The sequence below is a fragment of the Arachis hypogaea genome, chromosome 6 (genome assembly GCF_003086295.3).
Source record: "Arachis hypogaea cultivar Tifrunner chromosome 6, arahy.Tifrunner.gnm2.J5K5, whole genome shotgun sequence".
In the NCBI taxonomy this organism is placed as follows: Eukaryota; Viridiplantae; Streptophyta; class Magnoliopsida; order Fabales; family Fabaceae; genus Arachis; species Arachis hypogaea.
In genome coordinates, this window is record NC_092041.1 from 108,151,683 (window position 1) to 108,179,535 (window position 27,853).

At 33.2% G+C, this 27,853-nt stretch overlaps 3 protein-coding genes across 9 annotated transcripts; 2 read left to right on the forward strand and 1 right to left on the reverse strand.

Moving 5' to 3' along the window:
- Window positions 1-665: 665 nt before the first annotated feature.
- On the forward strand, window positions 666-6,357 carry LOC112755532 (uncharacterized). 4 transcript variants are annotated; one of them, XM_072197567.1, is made up of 4 exons: window positions 846-1,225; window positions 2,106-2,309; window positions 2,820-3,763; window positions 5,631-6,357. In XM_072197567.1, exons 3-4 carry the CDS (start codon window positions 2,868-2,870, stop codon window positions 6,070-6,072), a joined length of 1,338 nt encoding a protein of 445 aa, XP_072053668.1. In that variant the 5' UTR covers window positions 846-1,225; window positions 2,106-2,309; window positions 2,820-2,867; the 3' UTR covers window positions 6,073-6,357. The 4 variants fall into 4 exon arrangements, with proteins under 4 accessions (XP_025659466.1, XP_025659468.1, XP_072053668.1 ...); XM_025803681.3 differs by lacking the exon at window positions 2,106-2,309 and having other exon boundaries at window positions 666-1,225; window positions 5,616-6,357; XM_025803683.3 differs by lacking the exon at window positions 2,106-2,309 and having other exon boundaries at window positions 666-1,225.
- Window positions 6,358-14,597: 8,240 nt separating this feature from the next.
- LOC140173381 (uncharacterized) lies at window positions 14,598-15,458 on the reverse strand. Of its 2 annotated transcripts, none has more exons than XM_072196475.1 (2): window positions 15,268-15,458; window positions 14,598-15,182 (listed from the first exon to the last, which is right to left on the reverse strand). In XM_072196475.1, exons 1-2 carry the CDS (start codon window positions 15,355-15,357, stop codon window positions 14,787-14,789), a joined length of 486 nt encoding a protein of 161 aa, XP_072052576.1. In that variant the 5' UTR covers window positions 15,358-15,458; the 3' UTR covers window positions 14,598-14,786. The 2 variants fall into 2 exon arrangements, with proteins under 2 accessions (XP_072052576.1, XP_072052575.1); XM_072196474.1 differs by having other exon boundaries at window positions 14,598-15,185.
- A 5,792-nt stretch (window positions 15,459-21,250) lies between these two features.
- LOC112755533 (uncharacterized) lies at window positions 21,251-27,597 on the forward strand. Of its 3 annotated transcripts, XR_011862654.1 has the most exons (12): window positions 21,283-21,696; window positions 21,796-21,976; window positions 22,617-22,699; window positions 23,142-23,242; window positions 24,325-24,420; window positions 24,597-24,650; window positions 24,977-25,125; window positions 25,590-25,707; window positions 25,856-25,943; window positions 26,032-26,066; window positions 26,828-27,056; window positions 27,171-27,597. XR_011862654.1 is itself a non-coding variant. In XM_025803687.3 (11 exons), the coding sequence occupies exons 1-10, from the start codon at window positions 21,546-21,548 to the stop codon at window positions 27,040-27,042; spliced, it is 1,236 nt and encodes a 411-aa protein (XP_025659472.1). In that variant the 5' UTR covers window positions 21,251-21,545; the 3' UTR covers window positions 27,043-27,056; window positions 27,171-27,597. The 3 variants fall into 3 exon arrangements, 1 of the variants encoding a protein (XP_025659472.1); XM_025803687.3 differs by lacking the exon at window positions 26,032-26,066 and having other exon boundaries at window positions 21,251-21,696; XR_011862655.1 differs by lacking the exons at window positions 26,828-27,056; window positions 27,171-27,597 and adding an exon at window positions 26,285-26,423 and having other exon boundaries at window positions 26,032-26,185.
- The last annotated feature ends 256 nt before the right edge of the window (window positions 27,598-27,853 follow it).

Consider the following 27,853-nt stretch of genomic DNA (forward strand, 5'->3'; position numbering starts at 1 on the left):
AAGATAACTCAAAAAAAGATCTTTTCTTAAAAGTTCACCCAAACAAGCCCTTAATTGGACTTTTAATCGCTTACAAGTCTCGTGTTTATAACTAAATTCAATTAAGTTTTTTTTTTCTTCTTACGGTATTTTTTAATTGATTTTTATTTAATTGATTTTTATTGTGTCAATAAATGATTGGATCAACTTGATTGAAATTAGTTATAAAAAAAATTGATCATATAATATTATTGTTTGAATTTTTTACTATTTGTTTAAATCTGAACTAATTTTAGATTATTTATATATTAATTGAGGTTTATTTGATGCTATTAATAAATATTGACCAATTTTTTTTATTTTTTAAGTAATTTTAATTTATTTCTCAATTTAATTAAAATTTATTTGGATCTAAAAATAAATTTTATGTATTTTTATTGAGGATAATAACAAATTTACATCACATTAATATAATAAAAATTATTTTTATTGAGTTTAAATTAATTTAGTTAGATTTAATTATCAAAAATATTGTGTAGTTAAACTGTTTTATTAAATCTGCTGAACTTCATTAATATTAAAGTTTTTCGAAGTCTACGATATTTAAGATAAATATGAACTCTATTTAAAAATCTATCACATAATAAAGACAAAAATTTAAATCTCCTAATATTTTCGAGTGAGCTCACTTGTTGGACAACCCAAATTGGCTATCCAAACCATAAAGTTGATTAGTAGTAGTAAGCTTGAAAAAGCCGTGTAATTAATTAGAAGGTGGCGTGTCGTGTCGAAAGCATATAGCGCCACGAAATGTGGCAGTGGCACCGTTACTTAGCTATCACACCACCTTTCCCTTTCCAGTTTCCAATTTTCCAGAGCCTCGATGAAGTTATAACTTAACTCGCTCATAATTGTGGTCGTGGTGATTACACTACAAACACACCGAGACACGAAAGGGAATAAAAACAAAAAATGTAATAGAAGATTAGAAGCTCAAGATATTTATTGCTTTTATTTTTTGACGAGTTGTTCAAAATAGTTTGGGGGATAATTATTTCAGCATCTCCGAAGGGGACAAAATAAAGGACAATGCTTAGTGTGTGAAAGAAAGAAAAAAAAAAGAAATTATGAAATATTATTCTCACTCTCTCAGTTCTAGTTCCAGTGTTATTAGTTCTTGAAAAACTGAAACCGTACGGATAATCTTGCAGATCCAAAGCAGATCCTTTCTTCGTAAGGAAACCAGGTCCTCTCTCTCTCTCACTCACTGTTTTTTTTTCTTTTTCTTTTTCTTTTTTTTTATGATCTGATTGTTATTTCTTTTTCTTGCTCTTCACGTACTGAATTATTTCTTCTCGGCATGGCAATTTCGCTATCTGAGTTCGCGAGTTAGTTTTGGTGGATTGTTGTCTGTCTAATTAGCAAGAAATCATTTGATTTTTCTTTGCATGCCAAATTTTCCTGGATGTATGTTACGATTCAGTGATTTCTTTGAAATAAGAGTCTGAATTTTAGAAATCGAAGAAAATTAGCATGATGGTGATGCTGGCTATGGGACATGTTCGCAATTCAACTCCCTGATCTGTAATAAAACTAATTACTTTTGTGATGGACAAGAGGTAAAGCTCAATTTGATCATCATTGATAATGAGTTTGACTCTGAGTTCTATACCACCGTAAATCAAGTTTTAAATCAGTTTAGTGATAGAAGAATCATGATTCGTAGATATAAAACTCAGGGACCAAATTGGAAGTTACCTCGTTCTGACAAACTAATCCTTTGTTGGAAAGCAAAAATGACATAGAATATTGTTCTTATTGGATTCTTCCTTCATGTTCCAAGAGAATGGAAAAAACCTTAATGTGCTTGGGGGAAAAATGGAGAGAAAACTTGCTTGGATAACATCTCTTTTTAATTTTTTTTACTCAGAGAGCTCATCCATAAAAAATCTTCACTCAATTTTTACCACCCTAACAAACATATCCTTAGTGTTACTTAGTTGGAGAATGGGTTATTTTTTCTAGGATATTTGATTATCTTTGTGGATTAGGGTCATACTTAACATGCATTTTGATGACTTGTATGGAATGTTATATAGCTTAGAGGTTAGAGCTGTTTAATGTAGGGGGAACGGGGAAGAATGTTGGCAGCAACAAAAGAGTAGAGTCCAGCAGCAGAGTTGATGTTAACAGCAGCAGGGTTGATGTTAGCAGCAATGAAAGAGTAGAGTTCAGCAGCAGAGTTGATGTTAATAGCAATGACCTGCACACACAGAAACACGTGCAGTTAGTTAGAACTATCAAGCCAAATTAGCAAAGTTTGTTAGAAAGTTAAGCCATAGTTGTTAGAAAGTTAAGCCTTTGTCTGTGTATATATACCAGTCCCCGTAACAACTAAAAGTTGTTGAATTCATTCATAACCTCTTTTCGAAATCTTCTAGCATCTTCTATCTTTCAGTTTCTCTCTACTTCTATCTTTTTCTTCTCCTTCTTTTACCTGATTCGTTTTCTTCTTCGTAAGAAATCTGATACCTCATATGGTATCAGAGCAACAAATGTTGATTTTTGACAACAGGCAATAAAGAAAAGAGTATTTAGTTAATATAAAACCTTTTGGCCTGTTCTTTATTAAATGCGGGCAAACAAGGTCACCAATTTAGATTCGGAGCCACCTACATTTCTTTTTTTCTTCTGTATTGCTTATGGATTAGCTTGAAGAATGATACTTTGTTGGTCTTGGTCTATTTATATATGTATTTTGAGGATAACACTTTCATAAGATTAGAGTTTCTTATTGCATAGAATGATGCAACTTATTAAGTTTCTAACTGATTTAACAGATGTCCATCCATTAGAAAGTACAAAATCAGTGAACAAGATAAGAAGTAATGGCATCTGCAGAAGCTCGGGCTGCTTTTTCAGTTAAGCGTCAGTTTACTACCCAGGATTTGAGAATGCCTCCTGATTCCGCTGACCATCATCCATCTTCAATTTCAAAAGGTTTGGAATCTGATTGGTCTCCGAGTGAGTCCAATTCAAGTCAAGTGCTCCATGATCGAAATTCTGATAAGTTGCCGGATATGAAATGGTGGCTGCATGTGAAAACCAATGTGGGGGGAGAAGCGAATTATAGGTGCCAACATCAGAATTCTTGGGAATCTGAGCTTGATGCTTTGTGCTCACGGTTTGTTGATGCTGATGTCAAAAGTGGGGGAGATCAATCTGTCAAAAGCTTTGATGCTCTTTCATGTGTTGAAAGTGCTAATTCAAGTTCAGAGCAGCCTTGGAATGTCTCTCATAAATGCATGACAAAAAGCAATGATACGAAACTCCCAAAAATTGAGGCTGCTCGGAAGAATGACTTGCATTTAACACCTAAAATGATGGGGCAGGAGGACTTCTGGATTTTCGATGATCATTTTGTGGACTGCAGTGCTGATTCCTTTGTCATTGAACAATGTAAAAGGACATCGTCTGATCTGGAATCGCAATGGATGGGAGCCGAGAAAACTAGGCCTTGGTGGTGTAATGCTGGAAAAGATGAGTTGGGTTCATTGATTTCTCAGAAGTCACTAGAGGAAACTGAGAACTGTGATCTCCCTCAGCCGCAGATTAAGCATTTAAGTGATAGACCATCCCCTAAAAGCCACCGTGTTGATTTTCATAAGAGTCTTCCATCATCCTTAGATCAGAAAGCCATGATGGATTCTTCTATTGCAAATGATTATACATCTGGAATGCTGAATTCTGGCTGTTCATTTCAGGATTCAGAAAGAGCTCTCAGGTAAATGCTTTAGAAGAATGCCAGAAATTGTGTTTACTGCTCTCTCATTCTCTGTATTTTTGGCTATCATGTTGAATTTACCTAATTCTTTGTGGAGTGAATATTACATGATGGGTGCGAAGTGGAATGGAATTAAAAGAACTTTTGAATCCATTGTTTGGAACTACAATAGGAGGTTAAGAAATAAAATCTTTATTTACCCTCATTAGCCTTAAGAAGAAGGTATTATAATGCATATCAAATAAAGTGTTATGATAATATCATCATTTAAGAAAGTAATAGTCATATTTTCTTTTATTTCTAAAACTATAATATAGTGTTATGATCATGGCATATCAAATCAATTCCAAATTTTTATAAAATTTTGGTAGAGTGATCTATATAGTAAAATGTTGGAATTCAACTGTTGGATTAATGAAATTCATCGCGTATAAGAACTCTCAATGTTTGTATTATTTTGTGTACAAATAGGTATTTATCTTTATAGTAATTAGTTGAAAATCATTGAAACACCAGTCATCAGATTATAGGCGTAAAATATAGCGAGTGATTATTACTTGTCAAGTTGTCATCCATGAGACATCTTATTCAGAAAAGCATGTCCTGCTTCATGAGCAGCACCTGATGGATGCCATATTAGTGTTAGTCTCTATGCCGTTTGTTTTGTGTCTGCAGCTTTGTTGGCTTGATGGAAGCTAATTTTACCATGTGTTTAGCTTTCATTGCTCCCATCAGTCCCATGAAATATTGTTGTGTTCTATGTTCTAATTGTTACTCTATACATTATTCTTTTGCCTTTAGTATATCTATTAATCCATTTTAAACCTCAGTCAACTAGCTGTCATCAAATAACATTCTTTCTCACCATTAAGCATTTGGACGGATTTCAAAACCTCTTGCATATTATTCAATAAATACTTGGTCATTCTATTTGCCTCTTGTACCTCTACAAATATCCATGTTCCAAGACTGCCTTCTTTGGTTAATGGGTCCCAATTCCATGATATGCAGCATTTTTTTTCTTTTTCTTTTGTATTTTCCTTTTGGAAGGTTCTACACCTACTTCACTTTAGGTGTACCTGAATGTGGTTATATGATAATATCACATTTTGTTTAATCTTACCAAGTTATGGCTCAGAACCATGCTGATTATTCTAAAACTAGGTTTGGTTATCCATGTTCTAAACAGTGAACTCAATGATGCTGAAACATATAAGATTAACACTATCATTATAGCTGAAAGCAGTTGATGTGTTTATTAAATGTTTTTTTTACAGCAACAAATGATGAATAACCGAGTTGAATGAAAAATAGAGGACTTGAGTAAATCAAACAAGTTGCATTTCTCTTTAACAAAGCTGAATTTTGCAGGATACTAATGTTTTAGCAATCTAAACACTTCTCTCCAACCTCATAGAGGTTACTTCAAGTAGCATTTTAGTAAGCAAGCATCTAAGTATATGGTTTCTAAAATTTCCTGATATCTACATGGTATGATCTTTGTCGTATCTCATATGAACTCATAAATGGTGAACTCATAAATCGGAGTACTTCTACAGCGGCATAGTTAATAATATATGATAACAATTGATGCTACTTATTCTTGTTTTTGCACATTTTACATGATGTTTTTCCATAAAATATAAGCATTGTGCACATTGAATTCCTAACTTATAGCTGTTTTAATAACCAGAAATTCAGGATATTGTATGCCAAACTCTTGGTTGGCACCCCTTTTCCTCCCTAAATTTAACAATATATTTTGGTTAATCGAACTGTCATGATCATGCTATGTTCAATTTACACTAAATACTCTAGCAAACAAATATTTGTTATCACATTATCAATTCAGTTTGCATATCTCCAGTTCCAGCCAGGGCAAAGATTCTGATTCATGTGACAATGATGACCGAACAATTTCCAAGGACAATCACAAGGCGGAGCTATTAAAAGCATTGTGTCATTCTCAAACGCGCGCAAGAGAGGCCGAAATGGCAGCACAACAAGCCTACATCGAGAAGGAGCACATCGTGAGCCTCTTTTTCAGACAGGCTTCGCAACTCTTTGCTTACAAGCAATGGCTCCATATGCTTCAGCTTGAGAATCTCTGCCTTCAACTCAGGAACAAGAACCAACCATTGTTGAATCTCCTCCCAGATGTTAAGAAGAGTTATCGCAGAGGTGCAAAGAGGAAAATCAGAAGATGTGGGGTTAGAAATTGTGCATTTGCTTTTGCTTTGGGATTAAGTCTTGTTGGTGCTGGTTTTTTTCTTGGTTGGACCTTAGGGTGGATGTTCCCACTAATATGAATTGCATTCTCCTGTGCTTCATAGTTCATACTAATACTAGATAGGTTCTTTTGTGCTTATAAAGATCCAAAGAAATGTATTTATGTGTGTGTGTGTGTGTATATATGGTGGTGCTGTCTGTGATTTCCATTATATGTAAAATATTCTTTATCAAAGCAGACTTAGTAGTTGCATACAATACAGAGGATAGTGTACCAAAATTCTATTAGAAATGTATATTATGTGGCTTCAGATTTTAATTGGATATGTAATATGTTGCTACTTGCTACAGTTCTTTTTCTTGAATAACGTGTGTACTCATGTCTTATTTCTATTGTGGAGCTTCTTCTTGAGCTTAATAAAGTCCGATTGAATTATAAATCTAACGAAACTAATTCCCTTAGATTCTGCAGGAATTAATTACCGAGTGGAACATTTAACCTATAGTTGACTTGGTTCCTAAGTTACCTAAATATATTGAAAAATCAGTGTCTCCAAACAAGCGTAATACGCAATTGTATTTTAATGCAGCGTTACTTTTTCAACTGAGACAATTATTTTGAATAGCAATTTATTCATAAACTGTATGTAAATATAGAAAAGAAAAAGCTAGAAAAGTCCTCAGGATAAAGACTAAAAGTCGCAGTCATACTAAACTATTTTGAGTATACAAAAACATTTCTAGAACCACTAATTTGTCAGTATTGGTAAAGTCGTTTTCGCTAGTTAAATGGTAGAAGTTCCGGAGTCTTACATAGAGCCAAAGATTTAATTGAAAGTAAACCAAAAATAAATAAATAAATAAAAGCTCCCTACAATTCTCTTTTTATAAAATTGTTAGTTAAGAATTGTTAGATAATTTAACATATTTGATTAAATTGTTATTTAATTATTAATTTCATATGAAAATAATAACTATTACATTAAATTTTCAAATAAAAAAAAGAAAAAAATCGTCAAACTTAACTCTAAGTAATAATAAATAATATAAAATCAATGTATCTTATAAATATAAAAGAAAAATTAAAAGTTTACTACTGTTTCAATTTCTAAAAGTTACATAAATATAGTTTTACTTTATTTCTCGCAAATTAAAATTGGAAAAACTATTTTGAGAATTGAATTTTACAACTACATGATAATTTCACTGCACGGCTTTCTTCTTCGAAAATTTGTACAAATTAGGACAGAAAAACAATTCATTTGTTTTTCCTTAATATTATAAACATTTTCCAATATATTATATCTTTGTAATTTTCAATAGCAATCCATAAGAATGAAACATCAGCACCGAAACAATGTAGGTGATGAGATTGTGTGCCACGTTGATAGATATAAGTCAATTCTGATTCTGAAATGCAAACAACGGGAAGCCCTATTTTCAACCACACACATGTAACATGCCAGTGGCTAAATTGAGCAAATGGACCACACCATGCACCCCTCTTACTGAACACATTTTTCATAATTTTAACATGATAATGTGTGAGGTGAGTTACATAAAAATAGTGTAATTTTGTTATTTATCAAGATATGGTTGATATGGGAATTCCACAAGAACTTCCATCCTATCATTTGTTTCTCGCGAATTGTTTTTCTTTAAAAATTAAAAATTGAAAATAGCAATTTGTTTTCTAGCAAAATGCATTTCAAAAGATTGAAAATTTAAAAACGAACATTCGCATTCGTTCTTGTGAATTATTGTATTTTAAAAAATTAATAGATAAAAAGACAAATAAGTTATTGATCTTTTAATCGGTGGACATTTAAATTTTCAATCATTTAAAAATATATTTAAGTCTTTTACCATTTTAAAATCGGGATTCTCTCCCGTAAAAAAAAAAACTCGATAATGTCTAGTGTAAGATCACCCTTCATTATTCTCTCTCCTATTTAATTTTGGTTTCACTTATAGAATTAAAGATGAGAGATCACACTTTATTTTTTCAAATGTTAAAAAAAATAGAGAGGATCTATTTCCTTTCAAAATCTATATATATTGATCCTTCATGTTCACTTGATCTGTCAGGTCCAATAAAAAAATCAAACATAACCTGATTGATACAAATGCACACGTACGTGAAAGAATTTTTAAAATGAGACAAATTAGATCCAATGATCAATGTGTCCAAACTTAAATATTTACAGATAAAAAAATTAGAGATATATTTATCTTTTAATTATAAAAAAGACAATTCGTCTAAACAAATTTGCTTTTTAAAAATAAGAAAAACATCGCAATTTGTTGCGAATGATTTCTCTTATTCGGTTATTCCCCTTTTTTTTAAGTTTAATTTTATAAAATTAGTATAAAATAATTTTATAGGTTCTTTTAATTATGTAATGCTATATAATTAAAAATAATTATTTTTTATATTAACTATTTAAATAGTCATTAAAAAACAAATATAATTAGATTGGATAATTTTATAAAATATTATATATTATGTATATATTAAAATTAAACTCATTTCCGTAAATCACTCATAATCTCAATTTTTTAAATATCACCAATTAACCAACTGTATTAAATTTTTTTCCTTACTAATAAACACACCATTTTCTTTCTTCTGTCGGTTATGTACTTCCGAAGATGCTTATTACATATGAGAAATTCTTACTAATTTACCATGTTAACATGGTAACTACAGTTAATATATAAATATTAAATTAATATCTTATTCTATTAGTTTTAAAATATTTTGTTTTTATCTTATTATTATTTCTTTATTTTTTCTGGTTGCCGTCCAAGAACCCAAAAAAATCTTGTCATTCGATTTAAAATACTAAAATAGGATAAACCATCGTCCATCGGGTTTGGACTCTGGTATTTGGATAACGACGTAAAATGTCAATCTGGCATGGTTATCTAGAAATAGAGAGAGATCCAAACATTTTAATAGGAAAGAGTTAAATTTTAGACAAATTTTTTAATTATTTTTTATTATATTTTTTCATTCTATAAAATAATTTAAGTAACATATAATTATTAAATTGATTTATCAAAAGGTTATATATATATATTAAAAATTATAAATTTTTGTTCACAATTTAATTTTTAACATCATAGCTATATAAAAAAATATAACAACATCAATAACACATTATGAAATTATAAAATATTAATAATTTATAGTGTGTTTAATTAAAAAGTTATTATATATCTTATTAATTAAAATTAATTTTTTTTAAATATTAAAAGTAAATTATAAACTGTTAATTACATAAAAGACACAGTAATTTTATAGAATAATTTTATAATTTGTTTTAACAATGTAAATTTAAAAATAAATGAGTATTTTTATAAAAAACATCTAAAATATACAGTATGATTACCAAAACATAATTATGTAAGTTATTATTAATATTTTATATAATAATATGAATATTAAATACGTTAATATTAAAAGATAAATAATTTTTTTAAAAAGAAATATGAAGATTATTATATAAAAATTAATTTAAAAAATACAAAGATTTAAAGATATGATATTAAATTTGTCAAATAAAAAATATTAGTACTAAATAATTGAAGTATAAATCTATTATACAATAAAAATAATATATATTAAATTATTGAATCATATAATATTTTTATTTTTTTAAACACATATTTTATATATAAGCATAATTTTTTAAAATTTTGGAGGGCTAAAATCACTACTCGTCTGTCGTCCTTTTTTAGTTTCTGTCTAAAAGTACAATCTTCCTCTTATTATTTATTTATTATTTAATAAAAAACTTTTTCATATTTCAAAGGCTTTTGAAAAAAAGAAAAGACTATTATTTCAATAAATATTTAAAATATTAATAAAATTATTCATAAAAAATAATTTTTTATTTATAAAAAATAAATTACATATGATAAAAATATTTAAAAATTAAAAAATTATTTTAAATTTTAAAATTATTTTTATTTTTTGCACTATCACTTTCATTATTTATATATTTTTTCTCTATTTATTCTAATTTTTTCTAAGAAACCATGTACAGAATCTTTAAGTTATTACTTATTAGCATTTAACAATTAAATTTAAATCTCACCAAACTCTCAAGTAATGTAATTGAAGTTGGTATATTTTCAATATTTTTATTGAACCCTAACTTTAGAATCCTTAACTTCCTCAAATATTCAGACTAGAATGGTAGGATTTTGTCGAAAATCTCGTCATCAATGCCGATAAAGAGGAGAAAGAGGATCTGAGTTTGAAAAACTCTATCTGATCTTAAAATAAAAAATTAATTCTACTGTACATACAAATTATTTTAATAATTAAGTCTAATTAATTTGGCTCAGATTCAACAAAAATTAACCTTAAATTAGAGTGCATGTTAATAATTAAATAGTGTAAACATCATTATGAAAATAGTTTTTTTCTCTCGATCAAAACCACAACGTTCAAAATTCAAATTAGGCTCACAATCTCTTAAAATCATCGCAAAAAATAAAAAAAAAATTCAAAACTAAATTCAAAATCTTCACCAAAAAACACAGAAAAAGAACACAAAAAATTATTGAAGGCACTGTTCACTAATCATCCAGTTTTCTCAATTTTCACTTTCTCATTTCGATCGCAAAACACTACATAATCATATTTCTGTTTATTTAATTGATTCATTTTTTGTTATTGCGTTGAAGTACGTATTATTGTCCTCATTATACGCTTCATTTGGTAATAACTATGTTAGGTCGATGTAAAAATATTTACGCAGTGTTTGTCGTATAGTTTAACCTATATTTACAGCTATTGAGAGATTTAAATGTGTTTTTGTGCATGTTTAAGTGTTTGCATGTTTCGAACTGAGTTTGTGTATAGCAATGAGTAACAACTTTTGGTATATTTCATGTGAATTGAGGTGTATTGTTGTTGTTGTCCTCTTTATGCTGTAACTAGACAACAAAATATTGTTATTGTACTAATGATGTTATTTTGTACATATTTGAGTGATTTGCATATGTTTTGTCCATTTTTTAGGAATTTTGTTTATAGATTTGTTGTAATAACCCATAGAATTTTGTTGTAGTATTTTTGGTATCATTTTATGCATGTTTGATTGAGTTACATGTCTTTTTGACTTAACATTATATGATGTAATCAAATAATAATAGTAGTGTATTTGGTTTGTGTTTCAGTATATTTGGTTTACTTTTCGGTGTATTTCATGTGAATTGAAGTATACTTGGTACTGTTGTCCTCTTTATATTGTAACTAGACAATAGAATATTGTTCTTGTGTGCTTCTGACGTTATTTTGTATATATTTGAGTAATTTACATCTGTTTTAGTCTATTTTTTAGGAATTTTGTTTATAAATTTGTTATAACTACCCATAGAATTTTGTTGTAATGCTTCTAGTACTATTTTATGCATATTTCATTGAGTTGCATGTCTTTTTGACTTCACATTGCATGATATAATAAAAAAATAATAGCAGTGTATTTGGTTTATATTTCGGTAAATTTGATTTGTCTTTCGTTGTATTTCATGTGAATTGAGGTGCACTTAGTGTTTTTGTCTTCTTTTTCTTATAACTAACCATAGAATCTTATTGTAGTACTTTTGGTGTAATTTTATGAATGTTTGATTGAGGTGCATATCTTTTTGAATCTACATTATGTAATATAATCGAGAAATAATAGCGGTGTATTTAGTTTGTCTTTCTCTGTATTTCATGTGAATTGAGGTGTATCTAGTGATTTTGTTACCTATTAACCTTTTTTTTTCCTTACAAAAAATGACAAAAAAAGAAGTGCCAAAATATAGTGTAAGCATATATATGTTTGAACAACTCAATTTTCTTTATATAAATATAATTTATTTACATTCTCATTTATTCATAGAAAAATCATGATTTGAGATGCTTCATAAGATTCAATTCATGAAAATTTCACAACATGAGCAATGACAAAAAAGTTTATTAAATTATTGTGTTATTTTTATTTATTTATTTTTTTTTGTATGTTGATTGTTGTGTTGTTGTTGTACATGGGATAACAATACTACTTATTTATGTTAATTACTAAACTGATTTTGAATTTTAAAATAAGATAAAACAACCTGAATCTCTAAATGATTCTGTTAGAAAAAGATAAGTATAACTAATTTAGAAAAAGATAAGCATAACAAATTTATTTTTGAAAGAGAAAGATAAGATAACAAATAAAAATAGCACAAGAATTTAATATGCCCCTACAAGCTGGTGGATGGAAGATGTCAATAATCTACAGCTTGGATAAATTCTGATGAAATAGTTGAGGAAGACGAGTGTTGCGCAGTGATGTAGAAACATAGAAAGAGATGTCGTGCTTGAGGGAGAGAGAGCAAGCAGTGATCTTTAGAAAGTGTGTAGTGCGCGATAAGAGAGGGCGCGTAGAGCGCGATGATAGAGGGCGTGTAGAGTGCCATAATTTTGGGTCTATTGGACTCAGAAGGGTAAGAAAATAAAAGATGAAAGTGATGCAGAAACATTGAAGGAGATGCTGTGTTTGAGGGAGAAAGAGCAAGCAGCAATCTTCAGAGTGCGTGTAGAGCGTGATAAGATTGATCGTCAGAGGGCGCGTAGAGCGTGATAAGAGTGATCTTCAGAGGGGGCGTAAAGCGCGGTAAGAGTGTAGATGGAACTGTTGAAACAGAATGCAAATAGAACTGTCGAAAAAAACGCAGACGAAACTATTGGAAGAAAGTGCAGACAGAACTGCCAGAAGAAGACGCAGGCAGAATTGCAGGAAGAAGGCGCAGACGGAACTTCCGAAAGAAGGCGCAAACGGAACTGCGGGAATGAAGCGCAGACGGAATTACGGAAAAGAAGCGCAAATGGAACTGCCGGTACGAAATTCATATTTATTTTTGGAAATTATGGCCATGGTGAATGCTCTATTCCATGAATGGTAGTTGTTTTCTATTAGAATAGGAGAAACTAAATTTGAGATAGGATTTTCACTTGGATGGATGTAATAGGAATAAATTGGATTTTGGACTAAATTAGAAAATTGATTATTCATTATGGAAGGGATTGAAAAAAAAGAAGCATGGTGATTTCTCACCGAAAAGATGATAACTTATATATCTTCCTTAAGGAAGATATCATGACTCTGATACCATAATAAAATTATGAATTTTTTATTGTGTTGTTTTTGTATATGGGAGAACCATGCTATTTATTTATACTAATTACTAAACTGATTTTGAATTTTAAAATAAGATAAAATAACGAAAATCTCTAGATGATTCTATTCGAGAAAGATAAGCATAACTAAATTAGGAAAAGATAAGTATGACAAATTTTTTTAAGAATAATTGACCATTTGTACCCATGATAGTTCAGAACGCTGACAAATGTACCCATCGTAGAAGGAAACTGACTTTGTAACCATGAGAGATGGGCTCCGTGTGACAAAAATAGCCTGGCTTGGGTTGGCAGCTGTTTCGGGTTTGTATAGTCCTACATGGCAATCCGAACCTCGCAAAGCCCAATCCACGTGGAGCTGAACGTTGTATACGTAGGTAATGGTTGAAATAAAAACCCTAGCAAGCTCTCTTCCCCAACTCGAACCATAACCCCAAATCTAAAAATTTGTTGCAATTCGAACCATACCCCAGAGTGATCTCAGAACCCCAGTGATGGCATCACGCAGATTTAACTCAAATGGAAATTTTGGAACTCGCAGCAGTTCTTCAAGTTCGAAGAAGATGAAGGAGAAGAAGCTCGACGGCAAATGTTTCTGTGGGAGAGATGTTGTGTTGATGGAGTCTGGAACGATTACGAACCCTAACAGATGGTTCATCAGATGTCCTCTATGGGCGGTAAGGGACAGCTGCTGTTGTTGTTGAGGTTAGACAACGATTTCTGAGTTTTAGTTGACAAATTTGGGATTTTTTTTCTCTTAGACAAGAGATTGTAGATACTTTGTTTGGGTGGATGAACTCGAACAAGGATGGGAGGGCGTGGCAAGATGTTTAGCCAAGAGGAAGTTCGAGCATTGTTATGCAACACCTGATGATGGATTGACTCTGAATTCAGGGGGAGAAAATCTACAAGCATCCTCAGTTATGGCTAAGAAGATAGACAAATTTAGGGCTGAAATTAGGGGTGAAATTAGGGGAATTAGAGTGATGATTATGACTGTTGCACTAGGGGGTAGCATTTTGTCTGTTTTGTGAGTTGTATTTGGTCATGAAACCATAAGACTTGTAAAAAGAGAGGTCTTTGTTCTGTCATAGTTAAAATTTTTGAATGATATTGGCATAATATGGATTGTTCCTAATCTATACTGGTTTGCTTTTCATCTGATACATTGATGTAGATACACAATGTTTGAACTTGTTGATGCAATCTAAATTGATTCTGATAACATTAAGGATCAAACAGTAAGCTGAAAATTACCAACCTGATAATTTTGCTTTTCAATATATGAGTAAGGAACAAATTGGATGACAAAAATGTTGTAACAATAACAATAGTGATATCAGAAAGAGGCAAAAGATGGCTAGGATATAACTGCCTTAACAAGTAAATTGTTCATTATATATATATGGATGCTGGAGGTTCCAAACATTCTGATATTAGACAAAAAAGCCAAGTAGTGGCCACTGAATTTACACCCTCAAAAAAAGCTTTACTAAGTCAGAACTAAGCAATAGGAACAATATGCACCAGAAAGCACAAGAGTTATGTATCTCATAAGTGTAACCTAAAAACAACAAAAAAGCCAGATTCCAATTTTGCAGTATTAGTCTATGATATTGGGGTGGAGTTACTACTCCCGCTTGATAAACCATTTCTTCCTCCGCTTGATCCCCGTATCCTGCCTCGGCCTCTACCTTGACCTCTCCCTCTATCAGATGTACCTGGACCTGTAGCTGTTGGAGTCACAACTCCAGGTGTGGGCATGAACTGCATGAACCGGCTGCTTGTTCCTGCACTAGCACCTTGTAGTGGATGTGGTGTAGTTTGAGAGTTGTGTGTGGAGGGAGTTGTTGCTGGCTGGTTGGCAGGTGGTGTACTTGGCTGCTGTCTTTGTCCGGTCGGAGGCGGGCATTTAACACTTCTCCTTTTAACTTGTTTTCTGGTTGTTGCATTGGTTGGCTGTGGCTGTGACTGTGCAGTTGGTGGGGGAGGCATTGCGTGAGGCTGCTGCAAACAATTGAACAAGTCAGTTATTATCACACAAGGTTTGCTAGGCAGCTTAGTTAAATGATTAAAACAATGCACTTACTTGTTGAGTGTTGGTTCTTGCAGATTTGTTTCCTTCTTCAGTGGCCTCCTGTTCAGCCTGTGCAGCTTCCAAGGTCTCCTCATAGTACATCTCAGCCAGTAAATCCTCATCCTCATCATCCGCTGGTGCTGTGGGGTAGAACTCCCTACACCTGCAGCTTCCTTCCGCTTTTTACAACTTCTCTTATTGTGACCAGCCTAATGATAAACGTATTAGTCATAATTTGAACTAGTAATCACATTTATCATTAACTATAGAACAGGACAGAATGTCAACTCTAATTGATTTACCATACCTGGAGGCAATACTTGCAGATAATAGTCCCAATCCTCCTAGTTGTTCTATGAGGGTCACTCTTCTCCTTAGGGCCATCATTTCTCTTGTCTCTCTTGAGTGTAGGTCGACCAATTGGTTTTCTATACCGTGGTGGCAGAATAGGGAGGGTATCAACATCGTGCTCCCAGTACTCCTGGCTTGGAACTGGACGCATAGTAATCTGATAGGCTGCGTTGTATGCACCCATGGTGAGCCAGTTGTGGGCATATTCTTCTGGCCTTCTGTTGTGGTAAGCCAGTGCAGCACATGCATGTCTACATGGTAAACCTGTGATTTGCCATAGTCGACAGCTGCATGTACCTTTGCCAAGATCCACACTTACCTTCGTTGGCAAACAATGCACCTCATACACATTACCTGCGTCATCTCCAGTAGGCAGAGGCATCCATTTGTTGCTCTCTCGCTTTTCCCTCTCTAATCTGCTTTGTTGGGTTGGTGCTAGTCTTCCATTGTACCCAACCAAAGCTTTTTTGTTTCTAGCCATAATCCTCATTACGTAGCACCTGACTTCCTCCAACATTGTAATTATCGGCTTACCCCTCATATTCTTAACCTTGGCATTAAACACCTCACAGTTGTTGTTGGTGTAGTTGTCCAACTTAGGGTATTCACTGAAATGAGCTCTGCTCCATTGTTTAGGACTAATCTTATGCAAGTACTCCCAAGCTCCAACATTGATGCTTTTCAGTCTCTCCATGGCAGCATTGAAGTCTTGTGTTGTGGTTGCCTTGGCACAAGACCACATGCACATTTTCAGCTGCAAGTCACTCCATTTCTTGCGAAAGTTTTGCCATATATGCATTGCACAGAATCTATGGTTGGCATTTGGGTAAGTCTCTTGTATGGCTGGGATTAGTCCCTACAGTAATTCATTTAAGTAAACAGTGCTCAGATTTCAAACAAACCAGAAACAGATTTCAGTATTTAGCTAGACAATTTCCCAGCACTCCAATATCAGTCTCAAAGCAAAACAGAGTTGTTTATCATCCTAAACCAGATGCCAAATTCCCAGTAACAGTCTCAGTACAAACCATACATAAGTAAAAGTAAACCAGATTCCAATAATAAATCATATGTCTCGGTGACTATTTAGCTAATCCAACAATCCAAACACATCAATATTAGTCTCATTCCGCTAAAGTTTTCAGCAGTAAGCTACTAATGAGTAAGCAATGAGATTACAAATAACTTCTAATACATACCTAAACCAGAGATAAAACAAATAATCAGCCATACCTTACCATTAAGAGAAAACATCAAAGTCACTAAACACTTGAATCAGCCATACATTCTTATAAGTAAATTTGCACAAGTACCTTTTGCATATTTGACATGAAGTTAAACCCATTAGCTTGAAAATCTCCCACATCCTCCTGGAGTATCTCCAAAAACCACTTCCAACTTTCTTTGTTCTCTGATTCAACAACTGCGTAGGCAATAGGATAGATATGATTATTTGCATCCTGTCCTATTGCAGTCAGCAACTGCCCCCCATAGTATCCTCTAATGAAGGTCCCATCCAAACCTATAAAAGGTCGACATCCTCCGACAAACCCCTTCTTGCACGCTTCAAAGCAAACATAGATCCTCAGAAAAACTGGATTTGAATCAGGCATGGGATTCGTTTGGATCCTTACTGTCGAACCTGGATTAGTCTTCAGTATCTGGTTACCATAATCACGAAGTCGTGCATATTGTGCAATCTCAGAACCTTCAATCCGCTCTTTTGCTTTCTTCATAGATCTATAAATTTTCCTTTCATTGATTAGTACATCATACTCGGATCTGAAGTACTGGTCAGCCTCTCTAACTGTCAAGTTTGGCTGCACTCGAATCCTCTCCTCCAACTCATCTATGACCCACTTTCCATCTGCTGACTTGCATCGATTGTCCCTACTACATGTATGTTCATTTACGAATGTCTTTACCTGAAAACTTGCTGAAAATGTTCTCTTGGCACAGTATATTTGCCAAGGACACTCCTCATCATAGCATATAGCCTTCGATCTTGTAGAATCACATCGAGCAAAGAATATGCTCCTTCCAATATTGATATTAAACTTTCTGACAGCCTTCCTGAAGTGGCTTAGAGTTTCAAACTCCATCCCAACCTCCAACCGAACCTGGTTAACTGGAGCATCAGGATTGCTCTGAGGAAAAACTGGAGTTTGTTCGGTATCGTCGTCACTTGCTATGCTATGCAATTCCTCTGATTCATAGCAATGATGACCAGGATTTTCATCAGAGAAATCATCATCATCAACGGGGACGTAGAAGGTTGGAGGCTTGTCTGGATCGGGGTTTGGAATGAAAGACTGGCCTGTAGGGGGGCCTCCTAGTTGATCTCCTCTTATTCACCTTTGGCCTTCCCTGAACCTCCTCTGAAGGATTGCTCTGATCATTCTGGGGAGTCCTATTGGTGTCAGAGGGTGGGACTGTCTGAGGGGTTGATTGTGAGAGTGGATTCCCATATGGATGAGGGGTGTATTGGGTTATTTGTTCTGGTTCAAGAGATGCAGAGACATTGGGTTCAGAAGCAGGGACTGAGTCTAAACAAGCAGGGTATGTTGGTTGCTGATCTTGTTCAATAGGTAGCTGGGAAGGTTGGGACTGACTTGATGGTGGTTTATCTGGTATGCCAGGTGTTGGGGGAGGCTGAGAAACCTGTCCTGCCTCAACAGATCCTGAGAGTTGTGGGTCTGCTGTCTCCTCTTCCATAGTGATATTGTCCTCTTTTTGGGCATCCAAACCAGCCTGTGTATGTGCTTCATAGGCCCCTTCCCTGCTCTGTGCCTCACTCCTTTTTCGGTCATCCATCCCAACTTGCAGATTACTTACAATATCAGCATCATCCTCATCTTCCACTACTATCAACCTTCTTTTGGGACTCTTTTTCGGAGTTGGAACCCTTTTAGCACACCACTTTACTCTCCTCTTTGATGGAGTCATGTTGTTCTCCTCTACTAACACAGGCTCATCCACCGGATGCTCTGTATAAACATTAACTCTCTTACTGTTCTTCACAGCTGCCTCATACATCCTAACTATGTCCATGTCAACCTTGATCTCCCTCAACCCATCATCAAGCCCTTTCCCAGGTTCCAGCCAGAACAATTTAGAAACAGATGTATATCCTATATCCTTCACCAAATCAGATACGAAAAAACCATTCAAGGTATCAACATTAACCCTCTCTATCTCCGTGACTTCACCACCAACATAAGTAAGCTTCCTACACGGCCCTCTCTCAAACCTTCCTCTATGATTAATACACAGTGTTATATGGATGGTGGCCATTCCTGAAACTGAAATAAACCAACACATTCTAAGATAACAGTGGATTTTACTAACCCTAACACAAACCATAAATCAACTACTTCAACACCTAACAGAAACCCTAAATCAATTAATCAACTAATTTACCAACTCTCAGCCACAATTTCATATGGTAATGTAATCTGTCCAACTAGTCTCAGTGACATTTGAAATAAATTAACATAGGCAATGACATACCTCAGCTCTCTGCCGAGCAAAGGGGGTGACCTCTACACCGTCGGCGACGAAATCCCAGGGTTCGAGCTCCGCTGCCTATTCCTTGCAAGTTCCTCTACCACGTTCTCGTTTTGATGGCTCTGTACTGCTCCAAATGCCTTTCCCAACTTGCGAATGACAACGTTGAAAGCCGTAGCTTCAGGGTGATGGTTTCGGAGTGTTCCCGGCGTCTTCTCCGGCTAGGAAACAGAAAGTTGTTCTCTGCTAGGGCATAGTCAACGTCCCGCGAATTTCTCTTCAAAGTTAAATTGTTTAATGTTAAATTCCACGTGGATTGGGCTTTGCGAGGTTCGGATTGCCATGTAGGACTATACAAACCCGAAGCAGGTGCCAACCCAAGCCAGGCTATTTTTGTCACACGGAACCCATCTCTCATGGTTACAAAGTCAGTTTCCTTCTACGATGGGTACATTTGTCAGCGTTCTGAACTATCATGGGTACGAATGGTCAATTATTCTTTTTTTAAAAAAAATAAAATAAAACAACAAATAAAAATAACACAAAAATTTAATAAAACCATTATTCAAAAACTGAGATTTAGTGATATGACACATTTCTATCATAAATGTGCTATGTAAACTCTTAAAAAAATTGACATATTCATATGTTTTGTACTTTTGTACAATAACACATTACACATATGGTATGGTATAATTAATATCATCCAAAAAAATATACCAGCTGCTTTTGGCTTCAATGTATATGATAAAAATTTATTTTGTAATATTATACCAAAACTTGTCCAATATCTAAAAAAATGAATCCATTTCTTACAAAGTAGTTTGAAAAACTCAAATTAAAGAGAGTAATTTTTTAACTCAAACTTTTGATAAAGTACGTACTTGATGAGTAACACAAAAAAAAAAAAGACAGTGCTGTGTTAATTAGTTATAAAAAGAGTGTTGAATAACCATAGTGGTTCGGTCAAATTTTAAACAAAAAATATTATTTGTCTTTCAAAAAATTTAGTCTTTGATTAATCTTTTTAAAGATTTATTTAAAAAATACTTAGTTATACTGTTTTTAAATCTGTATCACCGTATTTTTTGGACAACCTGTATAGTTGATAAAATATTTTTTAATTTTTTAAAATATTACTTAACATGCATTGTATAAATCACCACATTTTTTGAGTGTGATCTACCGTTTTTGTGAAGTGATATTTATTAAAGAAACAAAAAAGTGTTTTATTACTGAATTAATTTAAAAAGTAGAAAATTTTTTAACTGTATTAATACATTAATATTTCAATAATTTTAATCGTTAATTTTAATTATAAAAAATATATATAATATATATAATTAAAATCAACTATTAAAATTTACTAAAACACTTATGTATCAATATGCTTAAAAACTTTCTAAAAGAATAAAAGTTTGTCAACACAATTGTGAAGAGAATTGAATGGCCAACAAAAATAACTAACTTCTAAAGTCATTAACTAAAAAATTATCTAAATACATGCCAAATATATTTTTGAAACAGAAAACTATTATTTCAGCCAACTTTTCCTACCTCTCCATATTAACTACTAACGGACAACTATATGCTATCTAGATATAAAAATTATAGTTACAAATTAGTTACTATAAGAATATAGAATGTGTTTATTTTATAGTTAAAATGCAACTGAAAATATAAAATAAAATAATAATTAATTTGTTATGTTTATTAAAAATTAATTATTTTACTACAAAAATTTAACACAAAATATACAACTAAATACTTTTAATCTTTTTTACTAGATAATTATTCATAAAGATATTTTTATAAAAAATATAATAATTAAAAAATATTAAGTGAACATAAAAATTTATTACTTTTGTCCATTACTTAACCATCAATTCAATTCTTTTAATTTAGTTCTTTTAGTTTAATAATCTAACAATATATTTTATCTTATATTTTTAAACATTAATAATTAACTAATAATTAAAAATAATACATTTTAATAATTTTCTAATATTTTTAATTAAAAATATTAAGTAATCTAATATATTTGATTAAATGACTTAATATAATCCGTTATAACTTATAACATCTTAATTAACCTCTCTTATTTTATTAACAAATCGCTTAACTAAACTAAGCACGTTTTATAAAACTTTTCCCGGATCTGTCTGACTCGGTTCAATTCAATGTTGGCGTTGCCACTTTGAGTCTTTGACATTTAAACAAACCCATTTCCGCGTCGCGCCGAACCGTCCATCCTACGTGGAATCCACCCATTCATTATCCGCCACGTGTCCCCGCCCAACTTCCACCGCTACCCTATATTACCTCCCCCAAAATGCGCCCTCCATTCTCCTCCTCCTGCTCCTGTTCCTGCTCCTCTCTCTCTCTCTTATTCAATTCCCAATCCCCTCGCTCCCTCACGCGCCGACGCAAAGATGCCGTATTGCGAGGTCGGAGTCCACCAATCCGCCCCCTCCGCGGCTGCATCCTCCGCCGTCGTTCCCGTCGATAGTCCCATCAACAATGAGATAAAGCTATTCTATCAAACCTACGGTCGCGGCCCTACTAAAGTTCTCCTCATCATAGGTCTTCCATTCTTCTATTTTATTTTATTTTTTAACAATTATAATTTACTTTTTCCTTTTTTTATTGGATTTTACTGATTTTGTGGAGATGAACGGTCAGGATTGGCTGCCACGCACGAGGCGTGGGGCCCACAGATAGATGCCTTCACCGGAACCACCATCCCTAACGACGACGTTTCGAGCGGAGATGACAATGAATGCGGTGAGGGTATCGAGGTTTGCGCGTTTGATAATCGGGGCGTGGGTAGGAGCTCCGTGCCAGTCCAAAAATCCGAATACTCGTGAGTTCCGAGTTTCATTCCGTTACAATTTTCATTTGATTCCGCATTTTGGATTGAATTTGGCACCTCTTTTTTTTGTCTTTTTAATTTTGAAGGTGATTCCACTGATTCGATTTCTTATTTTGTTCTTTTGTTGAGTGGTTGTACTATGAGCCACGCTTGAGTTTCATTAAATGGGAAAATCGTAGACAATTAGATTTTTTGCTAGAATTTTGTTGTGATAATGAGATGAAATTGTTGTGAGTCCCACCATTGGATGAAGAAGTGGTCTCCACCATTCTCTACTTTCGGAAAGGTTCTAGTTATCCTTTGTTTTTAACAATGCAACAATTTTTGTTTTCTTTATAGATTTATCTATCTTGTGTCCAGCACAAGTTAGGATTACAAATTGAGAACATTTTTATTGGAAATACAAAAAATTTAAGTTTTCAATACTTTTATTTTACATTTATTAAATAAAAAAAAATTAAAACCTTCCACTAATAATAAGTTTATCAAAGGACACATATTAGCTAAACTCTTTCTTTATTTATGTTCTCCAACATCTTTGTCAATTTTGAAATGAAAAAAGTCGAATGGAAGTTTTGTTGAAGGTTATGGATTTTGGCTTGTCTTGATTGGTGATTATTATTGGCTGCAGAACCACGATCATGGCGAAGGATGCAATTGCATTGTTAGATCATCTAGGTTGGAAGAAAGCCCATGTTTTTGGTCACTCAATGGGTAAGTACTAGTCTTGGATAGTGAAATTTTCATTTGGGGAATTTTGGAGTAGGTTTCTGCATTAATAAATTAATCCCTAATATAAACTTTATGTTGATTAAGACGATTCCAAAATGTAGCTAATATATATACTCCTGAGATGGTTTCTTGAAAATTGAATCGGTGCTTTGGAAGATTAACATGCTGCTGACAACAGCATCTTTTGCTTATGATTTAGATTTGGGAGAATTTATATTGCCACTCTTATTTTGATCATGACACTCTTTATTAATGACACTTTTACATGATTTTTTTAAACATATTCATGTAATAGTCAATGGAAATAGGAGTGACTATCCTTTCCTTAGATTTGGTTGTGATTCTATTTTGTATTATAGAAAAATCTGCTTTCTGGTTTTGTTTATATGTATACAATTTTAATTACTTTTCCCTATCATAACAGGAGCTATGATAGCTTGTAAAGTAGCAGCATTGGTTCCTGATAGAGTTCTCTCCTTGGCATTGCTCAATGCAACAGGGGGAGGTTTTCAATGTTTTCCAAAGGTATTTTTGTATAACTATATCTTTCAACACTTGGTCAAATCTAAAAAGTAATTTGATTTGTTTTTAGCTGAAGGATTTCATTTTTTTTTTCCAGTCAACATTTTAGACAGTGTTATGTACAATTTATATTACAAAGTTTAATTTCTCACTCATTCTCTGCCCGTCAGTGATTTAAGGGAACAAATATCATGAATTTTTGTACTCCCTTCTAACTATCAAACCAGCTCGGATCAGGATGTGGCATGTGTGAACTCGCATACCATAAATTTGTTTATACCCTATTCTTGTTTTTAATTCGAATTTTGAGCACAATAAGGCAATTCTTTTAGGAGACATGTTGAAAACGTCTCTTTCCATAAAACAAGGGGTGTTAAATGAGGAAAAAAAAAAGGAAGAAGAAAGTGCATTTATACATGATCCTAGTGCATCCGTATTATTCCTTCTTCCTTAGATTCTTGCTTTCCATTGTTATTATTAAAAAGACCTTTCTAACTATCACCAAGGCACAAAAATTTTGACTAAGGAAAAAGCCCCATTGAGTGTGTGCCATAGGCTTATAGCACATGCCAATCACGATACAGTTTCAGGCTTATAGCACATTGTAAAGATTCTTTTTTTCCTTCTTCCTTTTTATGTTTTGTTTTTTGGGTATTTTGGAACCTCATGCAACTATGCAGGCACTCACACTCCATGCTGCTGTGTAGGTAGACAATTCACTGACCAAACTTGCCAGAGAAATTTTTTATGGCATTAAAAATTCTATAAACTTCCCCATTTGCTGGGTTGAAAGAAACAGGTTTATGAACTATAATAATTTTCTTTACAACTGGGGCAAAGGGAAGAAAGAGAAAAGAAAAGTACAGAAATCTTAGCTATGGGGGAAAATGGGTAATTTGTAGACTCATCAATTGTTTATTTGTTCACAAATCTGTATTTGACGTTGAGTTATGATATATCCAATCTGATCCATGGCATATAAGTTTTATAGGCTTTTACCATGATTTTCAATTTATGTCCACGAATGTAGTTAGAATAGCTAAAATCCTCATTATCTTTCCTTTTTCTCCCCTTCTTTTCATCAGCTTGACCGACGAACATTCTCTGTCGCTTTCCGTTTCTTGAAAGCAAAGACTCCTGAGCAACGGGCTGCTGTTGACTTGGACACCCATTACTCACAGGTAAAACATTTCTTGTATTAGTTGATTATATCCTCTTGATAATCTGTCGCCATAAAGTATAGTTGAAAAGGCCCAATCTTTATGAAAGTGTGGAAGGAGAATTGATAAATTGAATTACTTAGGCTGTACACAAACTATAGATCTATGTTCATGAACATTTTATTTAAAAAATGCAGGAATATCTTGATGAATATGTTGGAACCGAAAAGAGGAGAGCAATATTATATCAGGTATGATATATTAAATAAGCTTTTAAGCTAAGCAGTTGTTGTGGAAACCTATGTATTTAGTTTCTTTCTAACTTCAACTTTTGAAACATAATTTAAATATTTAATTAACAAAAGTTTAACTTTGCAAATATTTTACAATAAAACATTAGCTTTTATGCAATCCTCCATTTCCTTGCCCTATATTGAAAAATAATCATGTAGACATTCCTTTCTGTTTTTTCCCCCTTACATGGATCACATATTACTAATCATCATGCAATGCCTGTTTAAGCATTCAGAAATTGTTTTCCTAAGGTATCCTAATTCAATTTCACTGTTTCTCTCAGCAATATGTCAAATGTATATCATCATCTGGAATGCAATCTAGCAGTGGTTTTGATGGCCAAATGCATGCATGTTGGACACATAGTGTGACTCAACCAGATATTGATGCAATGAAATCTGGAGGTTTTCTTGTTTCAGTCATTCATGGAAGGTGAATAACTGCAGACATTTATGTAATATGTAATGTAATACTGTTTTGACACTTGGTCATGTTAAGATTACTCTGACAGGCCAAATAATGCATGAGCTCTACATTCACACAGAGTTCATGCGATTTACACTGCTGGCTTTAGTAATCAGATCGAATCACGAGAATCATGAAGCATATTGCAATACATACCTCCAAACCCAGAATTTCACTAATACATTGCTGGCTTCTGGAACCAGATTGAATCACGAAAATCTTACCGTGATTCATATGATCATAACTGCACTGTTATGTAATATTGCTTGTCACCTAGTCTGCAATATTATCCTTACACAGAAGCGAAATTAAAATTATGCACGAAACATACACAGAATTAGGCATGAATAGGCGTACACATGCACGGAGAATTCATCTTTGACATAGTTTTTATCCTATAGATTCTGATTATACATTTCCTTCACATTCAGGCATGACATAATTGCTCAGATTGATCATGCAAAGAGACTTGCTGAGAGGCTTCACCCGATAGCCAGAATGGTTGATCTTCATGGAGGTCATTTAGTGAGTCATGAGCGGCCTGAAGAGGTATATTATGCATGTAAAAGATGTGATAAATACCTGATTACTTGAGTTCTGTAAAAGTAGCATGTCGTACTTTGCCTGTTCAGATTGGCATTTGTAGTATTTGCAATGTTTGATACTGGAAATGAACTTAAAAGAATTTAAAATTCAGGTTAATCAAGCACTGTTTGACTTGATCAAGGCAGCAGGAGAGAATAAGAGCCCACATGATTGGACTAATTTGTCGACGAACCAATCTTGTAAGTATTCCATATTGAAAGGAATTCTTTCTCTTGCACTATGCTATTTGGCATGAGCTCACATAAGTGCCATCAATGTTTCCTGTAGCTCGTTAAGCTCCAAGCGGAGATGGACCCACATTGGTGGGTGTTGGGGCACATTTTCCGACTCAATACTATATTGCTATATTCACATTTTCCCATTTTTGTGCATCAATTGCTAATTTGCCGAGTCGACCTAAGAAGCTTTTCCCCATAACAAGGTTGATCGAGTAAATTCCAATTCTAACTAACCATAGCTAATCCTTCTCTTCCCAGTCACAAACCCATTTCACTGAATTAATTGTTTTCTACTTGGCTAGATGACTTAATTAGCACCTAACAGCCTGAGCCTCCACATATACACAGCAAAGAGCCATTTTTCAGTGCATGCCTTGTCCCAGATTGATTCACGGGTGAATTCCTATGACATGAACTAACTGGCTGCTGTGCACACGGAAGGAAGGACGATATTTGCACTGACATTATCACTGCCTGCCTTTGGAAGTTTACTAACAATAACAAAACAAATGTTTAAATTAAAAAAATTATTACTAACAAGGTTGACCAAGAGGTTTTCCCTCCCTAGGCCACTAAAACTTTTCTGGGCATGTGAGTTTCAGTGAGTGAGCATACTGTCTTATATCACATTCATCCGTATTTGAAAAATAAACTACTAGTCAATAAGAGCGCAATGTGCTCTAAAGGATCTATTTTTAGGCTACTCAGATATTTCATCAATCCAACTATAGGCTTATGTGGCTAAAGTTACAATGATTATGGAAGACTAACATGTCATTCTTAATTTGCTTACATGTTAATTTACTCGAATTTATTCTGATATGTTACATAATGGTTTTGTGCAGGGTTGAAAGAGAACAGAATGTTATTTCTCAGAACAATTCAGGGTGGAAGCAGTGTCTCCTTTAAATTTTCCCTAATAGAAAAACTCTATCTTTGCCTACTATACTTGTTTGGTATCCTCGTTTTAGCATTCGAGAACGGAAGAAAGCTTCTAAGAAGCTTAAAGCCAGTTCGAGTTGGATGTTCCCCTTCATATGTTAATGTTAATAGTTCATAACCTCTTCTTTTTTGGTAATTATTTAGTTTTTCTGCACAACAATCCTTACATGATTACTTTTTTTTTTAGCTTTTTACACATTATAAGTGCATTCAGACTAAAGAATTCTTAACTCCCTCTCATTGCAGGTGGTTGATATTTAATTTTTATATCCTCAATGTGAGAGATCTCAGCACTCGTTGTGCAAGATGAGGCTCATGTATTGCGGCAATGTAGATTCTGTGTTTTCTAAAGGAGTAAAGGGTTTCTTCTTAGGAAAAGTTCAGAGGATTCTAGCGTGACCTAACATTTCCCTTCATTGGCTAAATTCAGAGTCAGAGAAGATGATGGATGATTATCATTCATTTTGTATACTATAATTTTATATTAACAATAACAATTATCCCAAAAAAAAAAATCAGAGAGAGAGAGAGAGAGAGAAAGTATAGTTCCTCCCTACCAATTACCAAATACTTCTGTGAAAATTGTATATTGGATAACGTAAAGCAAACCTAAGATACCTTGAAATGAAAACCTTTAGAATTAAATTTTAATAAATTCTTAATTCTTAATTTACCTGATTGTGAATCATTTGAGTGTTTGTTTCTTAAGGCTATTTTGGAAACAAAATGTGTCACAAATAAATTAATAAATAATGATATATAATTAAGTAATTATGTAACATATTTTCTTGCAATGTTTTAACTCAAACATTTAATTTAAGGAGATTAGTGAGGTACTTATGAAGATACAGAGTAGTGATTGAAAAATTCTTGAGCCTTATAAATTAAAACTAATTTTAATATTAAGCAATTAGTTAGATCAAAAGTTC